General features: G+C 29.4%; 1 protein-coding gene across 1 annotated transcript; it reads right to left on the bottom strand.

Moving 5' to 3' along the window:
* Nucleotides 1–227: 227 nt before the first annotated feature.
* Nucleotides 228–4,564, bottom strand: LOC137831812 (GRF1-interacting factor 1-like). The gene is made up of 4 exons (XM_068639636.1): nt 4,127–4,564; nt 2,900–2,976; nt 1,077–1,161; nt 228–867 (listed from the first exon to the last, which is right to left on the bottom strand). The coding sequence occupies exons 1-4, from the start codon at nt 4,205–4,207 to the stop codon at nt 451–453; spliced, it is 660 nt and encodes a 219-aa protein (XP_068495737.1). The 5' UTR covers nt 4,208–4,564; the 3' UTR covers nt 228–450.
* Between the last annotated feature and the right edge of the window lie 12,401 nt (nt 4,565–16,965).

Genomic DNA, 16,965 nt, shown 5'->3' with positions numbered 1-16,965 from the left:
AAAAGCAATGCTCTGGATCTCTTGACTCTCAATTTAAAAATAGTCTTAAATCAAAATTGAAATTAGTTGTTATAAATCTACAGCATAACTTTTATTTAAAAACATTTATTTACTATCAGTTTTAATTATAATTATCTACAAGGAAATATTCATTGAGTGATGCAGGGAAACAGAAGATAGTACTAAAAATGTGACAGAAACTATTCTGATAAAATCAACAGCAGAGGTAGGAAAAACATGCTTTTGATCAAGGCAGAAAATGTACTAATTTGTGCAGAAAGATGAAGGCAAGGGTTTGCCTCAAGCACTACTACAAGGTAAACAAACATTATATAAGCAGACAAGTTTTGCACATAGCTACTTAGCTACTTGCCCTTGGTGTCATTGCCTACTTCTCCTAACTAGTTAACTAACCAAAAGTTTGCAGTAATTTTGGCATTTGTTGTGTGCCTAGTTTCCATCTTCAGCAGACTTGAGGTAAAGGCTTTCACCCCCTTCACCTGAGCTTCCCCCTCTGCCATCACCTGAGCCACCAATATCCTGCTTGCCACTTCCACCAATCATGCTCCTTCCATGCAAACTCTCCCCTGTGGGGCCACGGACAAAATCAGGAAATCCTCCAGAACCTCCTATTGTTGCACTGCCTGATCCCACATTCATATTGCTCCCTTCACTTTGCAGCATGTGCAGTCCTGAACTCCCCCCCAACTGACTGTGCATGACTTGCTGCTGTTGAAGTGCTGAGTATGACTGCTGCGCATACAAATGGGAGGAGCGTGCAGCCATTAGCTGTTGCGGTGTCATCTGCTGTGCTTGTTGAGCCTGCATGTAGTGTGCTCCCTGCTGCATCATCCCACTAGGAGGGTACTGCATCATCAAAAACATTAAATTAGTAGTGAAAGATGCATGAGTTGCCAATGAAGGGCTGGAGGTTCAGGCAATGTCTAGATAAAGGTTGAAAAATTACTTTCTACCAATTTCAATGCCATAGATAAAGAATGAAGAGATTGTTAATGTGAGAGGAAATTGAAATATAGACATGTTATGAGTGCAAAATTTGATAAGGTATCATGTACCTGACCAGGCATAGTGGGTGGTTGGGGCTGAGAATCGGCTATTGCTGCCAAATACATGAGATTTCTCTGTAGCCTTGCTTGATTCCTGTAAGAATTTGAGAATAAACTTGGTCTAAGATCAACTCCAAAAGTTAGCTCATGTGAGATTCTTAAGATCCCCTCATGCCTAGTTAGTTCTGAACATCTCTGAATGAAGGATATAGCCAAGAGTAGACTACACTAGACTTTGATATCATATGAAAATTGAGAACAAAATAGGCCCAACTCAACTCTGAAAGCTAGTTTTGAAAGGGAAATTTTCTTGAGTGATCATAAGAAGTATTGTTCAACTTCAAGAAGTATTTCAACAGCTTAAGTAATTAGATGAATCTCTTGAGGGATTTTATATTACATCTAACACAACCTATACTTGAACAAATAGAAAATGCACGATTGCACTAGCAGTCCAGATATTGAGGAGAAAACCCTTCTTTTTCTATGTATACGGAACAACCCCAAGTTTGATTTCCACTAGAAACCTTTCAATATAATTAAGTTAATTCAGCCATACATTATTACTTTCAACTGCATCTAACAACCAAGCTTCACTTCATTAAATGAAGTCAGTTACACATTGACAAATGACGTCATTGGACTCTACATCCAAAACCAAAACTTAAATAAAAGAATCGTCTGAAGGAAGATTTTTTCAATGACTTCTTCTATTTTTTTTCACTTCAAAAAATCATACACTTGGACTGACTAGTTGACAGTAATGAATCTTCAGAATTATAGAACGACATATTGTAAACAAGTTATTTTCTGTACTGCAGAAATATGAGAAAACTAGAGAATTTTCTGGAGAGAAAGGTGGGTATTTGGTAAAGGATAGGGAAGAATCAAAGGGTTGAGAGAAACAGCATTAAATCAGAAGAGTCCATTCATGTGGGGAATGTAGAAAGTGTGAGAATCTCACCCAACTTCTCTTTCATATTGAATATAAGAACTAAAAGCATCTACAATAAAGATCTTACAAGAAACTAGCAAAAGAGAAGTGCACATGATATAATCAAACAAGATAACCCAAAACTTAAATTCAGAAAAGGATTAGAAGTCATGGACATTGCAAAGTTTATATATAAAAAAGGTATTTTGTTTTGAAAAAACAATGTCAAAATTTTGTAGATAGTATCTTTAAGCAAAATCTGCAAGAAAACCTTAAATCATAGCAGATTCCTTTTAACTCAAATGTATATTAATTTCTAATACTTTGATAATATCAATTTTTTTTTTAGTTTCCCCAGTAAGATGTCTCCTAATGGAGTTAACAAGTTATTGAAATCAGTGTGTTTTTTTTTTTTTTGCATTCTCATCCCTATGTTATCCTAATAGAGGCCCTACCTAAATATTTAAATAGAGGCTCATCACATAACGTAAATTTCACTCAGGTTGGTGTATGACACCAAATCAGCAACATTCTTCTGGCACACTTTCAAATTTCATTTGATAGTTTGCTGACAAGCTTAATCTTTACCTGCCATAATATGTAAATATTTGATGGGATGGTGAGTCCCCTATCTAGTTCGCAAGGGTATTACAGTTAATTAAACTGAACCAAGTTATCAGTGTGGAAGTAGCATAGAGTTGCCATACTGAAAATTTGTTGGAAAACAAGAAATCAAATTTGAGATGTGAAAACTATAACTATTGACTTCTAAGTAGGATGAGAAAAAGCACATATAGAATGTAGAACTAAACACACTAAAAGACATTATTACTAGATTAGGAAATGAGAAACACAAAATTCAATTGGAATATAGAAGGATAACTAGTCTAATTCTTACTCGGCACACTCGCTCAGCTTGCCAGAATTCTGGCTTTCAACAATCTTCAGGATTAAGGACTTGTTCTCATCCAGGTACTGTTTGTAAAGAAAAGGGGGTAAAAGGTCAAACCAAGGATTAACATCATCATAATATCATATAAATCTTGCGAAAAATAATGAAATAAATGGGAAGGGGACCAACAAGTGTTACAGAAAGTCCTTGCTGTTGCTGGACTGTCTTTCCATAAATAAAAAACACCATATGATGCACGTAGATTTAAGAATGTTAGAAAACAATGAAGAGTGTTACTCTAGTTAATAACATGTAGTAAATATATACTAAGACTATAAATAGTATATGAATCAATATCTTCCACTGATCTCAATCTGTCTGTCTTAACTTCTTAATTGTTCTACCATTTGTGTAAATAACTAGAACTGCACCATCTTAATCAAACCGCACCCTTGGATCAAACATTTACCGGCTTTATAAATGTTCCCTATGATAAAAGTTGTTACCTTGATGAAATCTGAATACTAATACACAAGTGCAGGCATGTCATCAAAATCTACCTCAATGAGAAAAAGATATACACTTGAAAGAGTTATACATGAAATTTCAGGTTTTTTGAGGGCCATTAGAGCATTAATAGCAAGTGTGAAAGAGGGATGGAAGTAGCAGAAAGAAGTATTGAAGAGTCAGAGAGAGGGTATAGTTAAAGCAAGTGCATTAAAAGAAGAGGGCGAAGGAGGTGTTGGTAGAGTTAAGGAATGGCATACCAAACAGGAAATTATGAGAATGAGATAGTATGATCTGAAAGGTTACAGAAAATGTGATCTAAGCGGTGAGAAAAAAAGCAGGCGTCATAAAAGCTCTGATACAGCACATGTACACAGAATATTTATACAGCGTGTGGAAGATGAAAGAAATAGCGTAAGCGGTAGCAGAAGCTGACAAGGAAGAAGCAGCAGAATAAGAGAAGGGTGTGAACAGGAAAACTAAAAAGCAGCGGCACAAGGAAACGGTTCTAAAAGTGGCATACAATAGAAGACCCACAAGCAGTGCTGAGACAAAAGGGCCCTGAGCAGAGGGAGAGGGGACATGAATGATGAATGAATGCATACACATAACATATACATACATAGATACATAGACATGTGTTGTATGATATATGTGTGATGAGTAAGAGTAAGAAGAGAAGAGAAGAGAAGGGAATAGGTGGAGAAAGGGAGAAGAGGGAAGGACCTGCTGAATGTGATCAGTGGTGACGTTGTTGGGGTAATAGGCTGCCATCAAGGGCTGCATCTGCATCAGGTGCTGTTGCATCTCTCAGGCAATATTATCTCTTTATATATAGTATATGATATGATGATATGATATGTTATGTTATGATGGGTAATTTCTCTCTCTAAGAAAGAAAAGAAAAGAAAGAAAGGTGAAGGCTGCAAATGAAGGAAGAGTGGAAGTGCAGAGAGAAGAGAGAAGAGAGAAGAGGGAAAGAAAGAAACAAGACTTGGGTTCTCTCTCTTTCTGGGTCTGGTCTGGCTTTCTGTGTGTTCCCACTTTTCCCTTCCCTTGGGTGTTGTTGGCTATTACAATGATGCTACCACACACGGAAGAAGATGTTAGAAAGCGTGAATAGAAAGTGAAAGAGAGAGAAGAGAAAACAAAAACATTGGGCTTGGGGCTATTACTATTTTATTGGTTTTGACTCTTTCTTCCACTATGGGGTCGCTCTCTCTTGAACTGCGTGTTCTCTTCCTCTCTCTCTCTCTCTAGATCACGTGATAGATGACATCAGAGACACAAGGAGAACAAATTTGACCAACTCTTCTCACAGCTAAGGTAAATTTTAGCATTTCCCAAAAAAAAACAACTAAATTTACAAAACAGCATGTTTTAAACTAAGGACAATGTTTTTTTCCAACTATAATAACATCAATTTATAATTATAATTTTAAAATTATTCCATTTTAGTTGTAATATATTACATGGTTTTCAATATATAACACTTTAAAGTAAAAGGAATATTGATAGGTTGATAGAAAAAGAATTTAGGGTAAAAGAGAGTATCTGAGAGTGTGGGAGATAAACATAAAACATAAAACATGACAATGTGTAGAGGGCGTTGTCCTTGTCCTCTTAGGTCTCCCTCTATACAGATGTTGGTGACGTAGGATTTCAGTCAGAGATTCCGATGCTTTCATACGCTTCCCCACGCGCTTTTTTTTCACGCGCTCCTTTTCTCTCTAATCACCCTTATTAACCTGGATCTTCGTGCAAATCATTGTTCTCCTCTTTTTCAGTTTTCCTTTTATTCCATGCGTTTTTTTTTCCTTTCACTGTTACAATAAATCTCACTACTTTTCTCTCTCTCCACATTCAATGTTTTAAAAAAACTAATTAAAGTTTTATTTATCATAGTGGAGCTATTAAATGCTATTCTCTCATTTTCTTTATGATATTTCACACAAATTAAGAAACTTATTTATTTTTTTTACCTTTACTTTAATTTTAAATAAATTTATATTTTCTAATCGAGTCGGAAATGTTAATGAAATAATGTGATCAGTTAAGTTTACGTTCTCAAAATTTAAGTTTCCAGTCTCTTAAAAATTAATTAAAATAAACAAGATTAAAAATAACGACATTAAAACTAACTTTATATATGTTAAAATATCAGTTAAATATTTAATATTTTGTTACATGTCTAATGTAATACACATGTACATAGTTAGCAAAACTGCTATTAATATTGTAGAGCATTTAATATTTATGACACTAGTAAATAAGCATTTAATAATTTATTAAATTTTTAAACATAACTCAGATTTTTATTAACTGTAATAATAAATTATTTATTTATATTTAATACTTTGTCTTATAATCAATGCGATTTACTTGAGTTAGTAAGTATTCTATGATACTTAATAGCAAATCAAAATTTCTAATTCATTAAATTTTTTAATATAATTCTAAATTTATTTTATTTACATTTCCTCCTGTTTCTTTTTCTTCTTTATTTAATAGTATGAGTAGTTGTATTTTATATTAATATTAATAAATAGAAAGAAGATAATTTAAAAATTTATTAATAATAATTTTAATTTAATACATTCATACTAAAATTAAATATTTTCATTGATATGTGTAATTATATTAAAAGAATTTAATATTAAGTAGAAGGAGTAGTAATATATTTTGTTTTGTCTAATAATCAATCAGATTAATTATTAATCTATGTCAAGTTTTCACTGTGATATTAAAATCTGAATGAAGCACTAAATAATTTCTACTACATATATCTTAAATATGCAGAGTGATAAAATATTTTGTAGTTATATATCCAACGTGAAACTTTTATTCAAAACTGATAAACAAACATTTCGTTTTTATATTTAAAGAAAAAATTAGAGAAATAAAAATAAATAATTGTGTCTTTATCTTTTAACAATAATGCTTTCTCTCACTTAAACTTAAAATAACATTTTTTATAAGACCAAATTCACACTATTTGATTCATTATTTTAAAATAAAATGAAGAGAAGTTATAACGGTAAACAAATAGAAGAAACATCATATTATTTATATCTATGTAAATAATTTTCATCAATAACAATTTCTTTATCAATTTTATCCTTATATTAATATTTATTTTATTATTTTTTCATTAAACAACGTATTTTTTATTTTTATCATTTATATATAATTATGTTTAATATTAAAAATTAAATTAAACCAAATAATAAGAAGAGATAAAAAAATTTTGCTTCCCACATATAAGAAACTGTCTCACGTCTAAGAAATTGTCCCACGTCTAATGAAACGTTCTACGTCTAATGAAACGTTTCACGTCTAATGAAATGTTCCACGTCTAAGAAACTGTCCCACGTCTAAGAAACTGTCCCACGTCTAATGAAACGTTCCACGTCTAATGAAACGTTCCACGTCTAATGAAACGCCTCACGTCTAATGAAACGCCCCACGTCTAATGAAACGTCACACGTCTAATGAAACATCACACGTCTAATCAAAACATCACACGTCTAATGAAACGTCCCACGTCTAATGAAACGTCCCACGTCTAATGAAACGTTTCATATCTAATAAAACGTTTCACGTCTAATGAAACGTTCCACGTCTAATGAAACGTCCCACGACTAATGAAACGTCCCAAGTCTAATGAAACGTCCCAAGTATAATGAAACGTCCCAAGTCTAATAAATTATTTCTTTCCATATTTTTCAAAATACTCCATATTTAAAATTTAAATTTGATAACTACTTTTTACAAAATGACAATACATTAGTTTTAAAAAAAACATTTTCAATTAATTATAAGAATAATTAGTTATTTAGAAAATAGAAAATGAATGAAATATTCAAAAAAAAAATCTCATCCACCTCTCTTTCAATTCAAAAGAGTCCCTCCATATACCAAATGTTTTAGAAAAATTAGAAAATGACACAATGCCCATGATCATGAAATAAAATCAAATATTTATATAAAAGATAAAATAAGAAAAGAATCATAGTTAAAAAGGAGAATCCTCTTTATATAAAGATAAAATAAGAAAAGAATTGAAATTGTCTGCATTTTTTATTTTTATCATTAACATTTCCAAAGTCAGAATATTACTACAACAATAAAGAAAAAAATAATATTTTTATATTTATTAATAATTCTCAATCTAATGGAACAAATAAACAAAAGAAAAATGAAAGAATGATAAATTTGTCAAAGAGGAATAAAAAATGAATTTGTCAATAAGAGAGTGTGAGCACCCTTTAAAGGTCTGTTTGCGAACCTCTTTCCTTCCTCGCGCGAGAAAGATCATAGACTCAAAATTCTATTGGCGAAGTTGGAGAAGCTTCAATGCCACATTTGCGATGGGAAGAATAGGTGATCCGTGAAGAAGAATATATTTTTTTGCAAAGAAATAATAAGAAACCAAATGATAAGAAAAAATAATAACTACGATTTTTAAGAGATATTAAAATATGAAAAAAAAACTACTCCATGTCGTACAAAACGTCATTCAAAATTTAAAATTGATAACAATTTTTTACAAAATGATAGAATATTAATTATAAAAATAAAATTCCAATTAATTATAAAAATAATTAATTATTTATTAAATACTTAAAATATTAATAATGAAATGACTGAAATGTTCAAGATAAAACAATAAAATAAATATTAATATAAAGGTAAAATTGATAAAAAAAACTGTTAAAAAGAAAATCCCTTTATCGATATAGATTCAATTATTTTAAAATAGAAAATAACTATTAATACAATATACATGAAATTTATGATAGAGTCGGGTTAAGGTAATTAAAGCATTTGACGAGTTTTTTTTTTATAATATATATAATATAATATAATGATTTTTTTTATGAATTAGAATTAGTTTTTGCACAAATTAAAAGTAAAAATTTAGAAAAATTAAATGATTTTTTTACAAAAACTAATTTTAATCTATAAAAAGTGATTTTTTGTTTCTTTTCTTAAAATCTTTTATAAAAAAAGTTTAAATCTATCTTAATTTGACCTTAAAATAAAATATCACAAAGTAAAAGCAAACTAATATAAAAGTCATATCAAGTTTATACGGTAAAATTGTACAACAGATTAAGACTTTATTTGATGTATTTTTATCTCTAATTACTTATTTGTGTTCTTTAAATTTGTTGATTAAAATTTAATTTTTAATCCTGTGTTGAAAAAGATTTCGTTAGAAGAGATAATTTAGTGTTTTAAATAAATTACACACTATAAAAAATATTAAATAAAAACTAATTACTATTAATTAAATTAGATATTATTTTAAAAATTAAAAAATTATTAATATTTAAAATAATTTTTATTATTAATAAAATCTATTAACTAGTTTTTAAATTAATATTTAATTATAATAAATGTAGTAATTAATTATTTTTTATCTTTTACATTATTATTTTTATTTCATAATTTTTTTAGTGACAATTTTATCATTTACTAAACGACCTTCTTAAAATAAAAAAGTATTTATCTTTAAAAATGAAAATTTCATTTTATAATATAATTATTCAATGAATTATTCTAAAATCTTGAAAAAGAACGATCTGTTTTCTTCTTTGAATTTCTTAATTTGGAAAACGATGAAAAATAAAAATAAAAAGTTTTTTTTTCTTTAAAAAACAACACCAAATGAATATGAGAGGATCTGTCTATCTTATCTTATATGAGTATATCAATTATTGTAAGATTATTCGAATTTAATCAACATCTTTTAGTTATGCAAAGTCATTAAAACACTTGAAAAAAGTATCTACCACTAAAATTGCTTCAAATATAGAGAATAGTTATTTCCTCTAAAAAAGAGTTTGCAACAATAATTTTGTAAAAGTTTGCCTCTCCAAATAAACAATTCAAACTAAAACCTTATCAAGTTGAGTATTACTCAGATCAATGCATTGCTCATAGATCATAATTATTTCAACAAATACAATTTGTAGCTAAAACTTTTAGTAATTAATTAAATACTAATTTAAAAACTAGTTTATAAATTTTATTAATAATAGAAATTATTTTAAATACCAATAATTTTATTAGTTTCTAAAATAGTATATAATTTAGTTAATATAGTGATTAATTATTTTTTGTTTTTAAAATTAATTTTTATTTGATGATGATTTCCATTAGTTTCTATTCAATGATGATTTCCATTAGTTTCTATTCAATGATGATTTCCTAATGATCCATAACTAATGATGACTCATATGTGATACTAACCTATAAAAATTTATAATATATAGTTTTACTCTTTAAGAATTACTCATTCAATCACTTCTACCTCCTCACTAAATACTTCTTCAAACTTTTCTAACTATTATTAAGTTAAGTTTGAGAGAATCATATGCAAATGAACATCCACTAAGTGTTTCATTAATAAGTTCAATAATTATTATTTAAAAAATTAAACTCAACCAACACTAAGTGTTTCATCAATAATCAATAAGTTCAATAACCATTATTTAAAGAATTCAACTCTATCAAAACTTGGTTTCGTCAAAATCTGTGAAAATCTATTTCAAAGAGTTTTTGCACACTTTAACTAAGATCAATTTCTTTTATAAAAGGTTATTTTTATAAATTATTGTGAAATTTTGATATCACAACAAGATTGTTTGTCAAAAGATAATCCATCATTTACTTTTTAAGAGAAAATAATAAAAGTAAAAGGAAGAAAATACATCACAACATAGGAATTACACTAAACATGTCAACTAATTAGAAAAACTTACATTCTAAAGAAACCTCACTATTACATAGCATAAATCAATCCTAAGATCAATTCTATGTTTACTAATTCATCTGTACATTTGTTTCTCTCTCTATAAACATGAGTTAAAAATAAATTTTTGTTTAAAACACATTTAATAAGTACTATCTAATTTATATAATAATGTGAATAGTGTTGAAAACCTTCAATAAAATCTTGATAAAAAAATACTATTTCTTAAAAAGTTACGTTTACTCTTATTTGTGTGTGTGTGTATATATATATTATATATATTTTGGTTATTTTAAATTAAAAAATAAAATAAAAATGAATAAAATATTAATTTATTAAAGTGTAAAGGGTATGTTTTTAGTGTAGAGGGTTTTAGTATATAATAGCCCATTATAGTGTGGTTGATGTTGTGAATTTATTCTTATTTGAGAGATTTGTGAAAAAGTAGGAGGAGGTTCCACAGGTAGCAGCAGCAAGGTGTGATTGAGAAGAGTAGAGAGAATAATGGGTGAGTCTTGGTTTTGTAGCCAGAAAAGACACTTAACATTTTCTTACTTATCATTGAATTCATTAAAAGGAAGCATGGACCCAATCCTTCACATGCATGTCCTTAGTGTTGTCCACTCCATTTCCAACTGTAATCTCAGAAGATCATCACTCAACCCTCATCATCATCATCATTTCATCAACAAAAACAACTCAAACTTATTGTTATCTTTTTTTTCTTACGTACTTTCAAATATGTGTGTGCCTCACATGCAACACCCAATGCCTCTGTCTCCTTCCTCTAAGACACACCAATAACCTCACTTACCCTTTCTGCCTTTCTCACCCTCTTCTCCTCTTTCTAAGTTTCCCATCATAACATCTAATGCATATATATCAAATACAGTTTAATAGAGTCAAATAAAAAAACCATTGTGTTTGTGTCTCACTTCCTCAAACATGATGGGTGGTTAGGGTCTCACAATTGGTATGCGTGCTTAAATTCCAATCCTTGCTTTGCTTTGCTTTTCCACACCCCCATGCCTTGTAGGTCCTCCCTCACCCTTTAATTTCTTCCTTCAACCATATCACCCACGCGCTTCTTTTTCCTTCTTAACACTATTTTTCTTTCTTTTCAAATACTTACATGACTGTCACACTTCTTGTTTATGGGTATCAGACATGGTTCAAGAATATAATGGATATTACAGAAGATTAGGCTTTTTGATTAACAACATTTACACTTCGAATAACAAAGAAGCATATTACTTAAATGAAAAGATTCACACAAAAATAGTTAATGATATATATATATATATATAGAATATATGTGTAGTATGTATGGTAAATGAATGGAAGGGGTGATGTAGGAGAAAGAGATAGAGAAAGAAGGCCATTTTTGAAGAGCATTGATTTGAGGCGAGAGAGAGAAAATTAGAAGCAGAAACGAGGAACAGGAACACAAGGTGGACAAGTTAGATATTTTGGTACAAATTTAGAAGGAAATTTTGGTACAAATTTAGAAGGAAAGAGTGGTCTTGTTGTCCTTGGTACCAAGAAATTCAGTCCACTTCTTCCAATGCTAATGCAATGGTCTTTAATCAGGTGTACCTCCTTCTGCTCCTGCTCCTGTTGATGCTCTCTACCACCTAATTATGTATGACCAATCTGTGATGTGTGAACAGTTTCTTTATTGGGTCTAATGCATAATAATTAGTTCTGGACCATTTGAACAGCAGAAAAAAAATGAGAGTTAGGTTTGAAAAAGAATGCAGCAGTAATAAGAAGAGGTGGAGTAGAGTATAATATAAGAATAGTAATAAGGTGACAGCTAAGGGGTGAGTGTGGAGGGTTTGACGCGTTTGGTGTTGTTGGGAAATTGGAAATGCAAATGTCAACAGCAGATTGTTGGCATTGGCATTTGGTTATTAGTTACTTGCAAGTTGGAAGAGAAGAGAGAGCAAAGAGACACAGAAGAAGAACAGGTGTCTCTGAAGGAACAGTTCTTTGCCTTGCCTTAAATGAGTTTGCAATTATATGCGGTACTATAGTTTTTTGGCTCCCTTCTGAACTTCACCATGTGACTTGTTTGGGGCATGTGCCCCACCATTCTTTTGGCACCTTCTCTTCATCACCATTTCAATTTCCTTGCCCCCACACACATTAATTCAATTCTCAGGTTTCTACCACTTCGAGCTATTGGTACGAGCTTTCGGTTTGGACTTGATATGAGTTGTAAAAAACTTTCACTTCTCTTAGTGTCAAAATCTAATACTAAATTTTTTTCTTCTTTTTTCATTGATTGTCTCATTGATTGTCTCGATGTAGTAAAAAATCTGATAGACAATTTTGCAAAGTTTCAGCATATAAAAAAAAATTTATAGTAAATTTTTTGAGTAATAATAAAAAATGAAGGTTCTTAACATTTCAAATTGTTAGTTTTGGATTAGAAACTAAAGATTCAGTCAACTGGATCTTTCGATTCTTGGTCTCGGTGTTCTCTCACGGATGAGTGTGTATCTGAAAGGTGTTCCGATGACAAAATCGGAAATGATACTAGTTAATTTAAGATAAATTAATTTTATTTACCTTTTAGGTTGAACATCTATTTATAAGACTCTCTTATTGAGCTTAAGACTGCTTGAATCTTTTCTTTTTGCACCTAAACACATACATGTATCTTTGGGTTTGTTTTATGGACTTTGCTACAATAACTAATTTAATTTAATTTATTTAATTTTGCTAATTAACCTTTCGGTCTGATCTTTCGATGCAATCTTTCGATCTAGACAGTACATCAGTGTTTGAGGGTTCTTGAGACTTTATCTTTATTTGAGACGGTGATTAAAAACTAAAATTATTTCATAAATATAATATATAAAAGAATAAATATTTTATAAAATTTAGTTAAATTTAAAGGTCTCTTATACTAAGATTATTTTAAACTTGTCTCACTAAAAGTTTATTAAATATTGAATTTATTATGTGGCATCCATCAATATATAATTTCACCCTACTTTAAAAGTAGAGTAATAGTTAATCAATCCAATGAAAGAAAATGTTTTTATTAAGAAGAAAAGTAGTTATTAAATTAAATCACATAGTTAGATTAACGAAAACTGAGTTTAATTAACGGTTGGTCACTTTTGGAATCAAAATTTAGTTTGTGGTGAAAGATACGTCCATATCCGGTGTTCTTGATTCTTTAACCCAGTGTTGTCACAAAGGGACAAAAGTTTACGGTTTTCGGGTATGTTTGATAATTGATAATTGACAGGGAGGGTTTTGTTTCTGATTTTTCCATCAGATATTGTCCATAATAACTATAAAAATATTTATAGTTAAAAGTAATGATCAATCATGGAAAATCATTCTCTTGATTTATTTCATTTAATGTAATAATTTTTTATGTTCTCTCATCCAGATAATTTATTTTAAGATTTATAAAAAAATAAAATATTCTCCTTCTGATATTGTGATATTTTCTTATTTATTAATGAAATAATATTAATTAAAATAATACCATTGTTTTCTTTTTAATTAAGTGAAATATATATATATTCACTAAAAAAACATTAAATAATAATCAAATTTAGAGAAAAAAATAATTAGTCACCCTATTAACTAAATTAGATACTACTTTAAAAACTAAAAAATTATTCATATATCAAGTGATTTCTATTATTAATAAAAATTTATAAAATATTAATAACTAAAACTTTGGTAGCTAAGGATTAGATACAAATTTAGAAACTATTATATAATTTTTTATTAATAATAGAAACTACTTTAGAAATCAATAAATTTTTTAATTTATAAAAATATCTCTAATTTAGTCAAATAGTAATTAATTATTTTAGTTTCTAAAATTAGCTTTTATTTAATGATTTTCTTGTATTGATTATATATATAAATGTGTAAGGATAACAAAAATTTATGTACAAATTTATCATTTTATCTTGTGTTATGAAAGTTATTATATTTAAATTCATTTATTATTTTATCTTTTATTATATTTTTCGTGAAGGGAATGCGTGTGTTGATAAGTTGGCTAATTTAGAATTTATCCATAGAGAATCTTTTCATTAGTATAATAGGCTTCCAAGTTCCATCTTGTTTTCTTTATAAATAAGTATAGTCTACTTATGTATCGTTTTTGTTAAGATATGAGTTTTGATCTAGTTCCCTGTATTTTTGTATTTTTTTTAAATAATATTTTTTTATGTGATGACAAATGATTGTTGTTACGTGAGTGTCACTAAAAAAACATCAATAAAATTATCAATAAAAAAATATTGATTTTACTAGAAGCAAAATTTTATTAACTTTTTTACCATTATTATTTTACTCCTAATATTAAAAGCATTATCCTTTCATATACATACATTTCCATCCAATCCTTAAAAAAAAGTATATTTCGGTTCAAAAATACCTTTATCCTAGATCTTAACTAGAGGGGCAAGTCATGTTTTGAAAGTTGTTTGTTATCCACCATTGCAATGTATATCTGGGAGTTCTTTAAAGACTTACTAAGAATTCATAGAATGTTTCTTCATTCAGATGCAAAATGGCTTTTGATGATATAATCTTAATAAGAGGTTAAGGTTAAATTTAATTATGAACGTAGAATTTTGTTTACACTCTGAATAAATATGCTACTATAAAGTTGAGTATTTTTAATATTGGTGTTAGGAGTAGGACAAAATGCTGATATAAAATTACGTGCAAATGGTCCCATGCATGCACAGTTAATCTTCTACAACTATTGCAAAGTTGACTTCAATGGTGAGAAAGTCAACCAACGCGTTCATAAGTGATCAATTGTCAAAACTAAACCTACTCCAACACGTGCCACATCAATGCTCATAATAAACACGCCATGCATGCATACATACATATGCAGAGGAAACATGTCACGGTAAACACGGAAAACAAAACAAAAACCTATTTGAAAAAGAAAGACAAAAAAACTAGAGAGATCCACCAGAAAAACATTGGACACATCAGCTGAAAATTTTGCTTTTCTGTAAACAAAAATCTCATCGTGCATATCATTGACTGATATGAGATCGAGGAAGTACATATATAACATGATACAATTTAAAAAATGAAAGAAAAGAATCAATGCACAAGATTAAAAGAATGTATGAATATATAAAAAAACATGAAGCAGTAACAGTAAGTTGTATCTGTCATGGAGAAGTATAAGATCTGACAGAGATCATACATTCATATACAAACACGTATATATATTAATTAGAGTACTTTTGACAGAGTTTGAATTTTTGAGGTGCAGTGGCAGATATTTTTGGGGTATCATATCATCATCGTGCTGCTTCAGACTTGGGAAAGAGTGGTGGTGCATGAGCATGAATTTCACCTAAAGTGCAACGCCCTTTATTGCGACCAGGTACGGTGGAACATGGGTTTCTCTGAGAGGAATTTACGGGGCCTCTTTGCAATGAATGGAGCAGTACTACATTCTTGTGCAGCCATTGCTCTCCCTCTAGTGTTCTTGCTCCACTTGTTTTCTGCAAACTCAACACCAGAATCATTGTTGTGAGGAGCAAACTCATCTTCATGTACCAATGTCGACCCATTTCGTGATGGGGAAATTATGTTGAATCACTTCTGATTATGTGATGTAGAGATCTTGTGGAGCAAAGCAAAAGACTAGTAAAAAAATTGATAAGATATCAAATGCTAAAAGGAAGAGGAAGTTTGAAGGAAGATATTGAACATGGTTGTATATATAGATAGATAGATATACAAGACGAGGTTTGATGTGTAACCCTAATATAATGTGTTGACCAAAATCAGCAGATTGAAATTGTCAAGAGCGGTGCAGATAGTCTAAATCAAACACCACAATTTTCTTATCATATGTGCTAAGCATTCACATACTTTAATGTTATTTTAATTAAGTCCACGTTCAAATAGTTTATAGTTAAGTTTACATTGATTGCTACATTTTTCCACTTTCGGTTCTTTTTATTATTTTTCTAGCAATGCTGTGCTTTTTTCCATTCTTTGATGTACATTACCAAGCATTTTCTTAGCCCTGTAGTTTGATTTACACGAATCTAATTAAGATCGTGACTATATATCTGACGGAGCCATATTTCACCAGCTCACAATATAAAATGAAGTTAGGTTTAATGGTAACTATGGTGTATAGGGAAAATGGTTATGAGAAATTGAAATTGTTTTATGCAGCAATAGAATATGTTTTAAAAGTGTTGTTGTTAGAGATTTCAAAATGAGAGATAAAGATTTTTTTATAGTATATAAGTGAGTTTAAATTTTATTTTATAAATCAGTTTTATAAGATTGAGTTAGGTTTAAACTCTACTTCTTAATATAATATCAAAGTTATTTAGAACTAATTTTAACAAGATTGTTAGACTTATCAGACTACTGGACCATTCATAACATATATAGTTTCACGCACGAATTGATGACGTGAAGGAGTATGTCAAAAATCTCATATAAACTAAATTTTTATAAAGTTGAGTTAAACTTAAAAGTAGAATAAATATATTTATGAAATTAATATTTTAGTGATTATTTTTATATGTAAATAAAACAAAATTATCACATTGCATTTAACTACATCATATTTTATGCTTGAATTTGCGAGTCAACTAAATTGATGGGTTGTGATTAACAAATACTCGTGTTTCTTATTCACGCGGTTTAAAAAGTGTCAAAAAATGGAATGTTAGACCAACCTCATTAGTCAAACCAAAATATAGATATAAACCAACTTGATGTGGCCTAAATTTCCAAACACACTAAGAAATGTTAAAAACATTTTCGA

This window comes from Phaseolus vulgaris, chromosome 6, assembly GCF_000499845.2.
Source record: "Phaseolus vulgaris cultivar G19833 chromosome 6, P. vulgaris v2.0, whole genome shotgun sequence".
NCBI classification, from domain to species: domain Eukaryota; kingdom Viridiplantae; phylum Streptophyta; class Magnoliopsida; order Fabales; family Fabaceae; genus Phaseolus; species Phaseolus vulgaris.
This window is presented reverse-complemented; position numbering and strand designations above follow the sequence as displayed.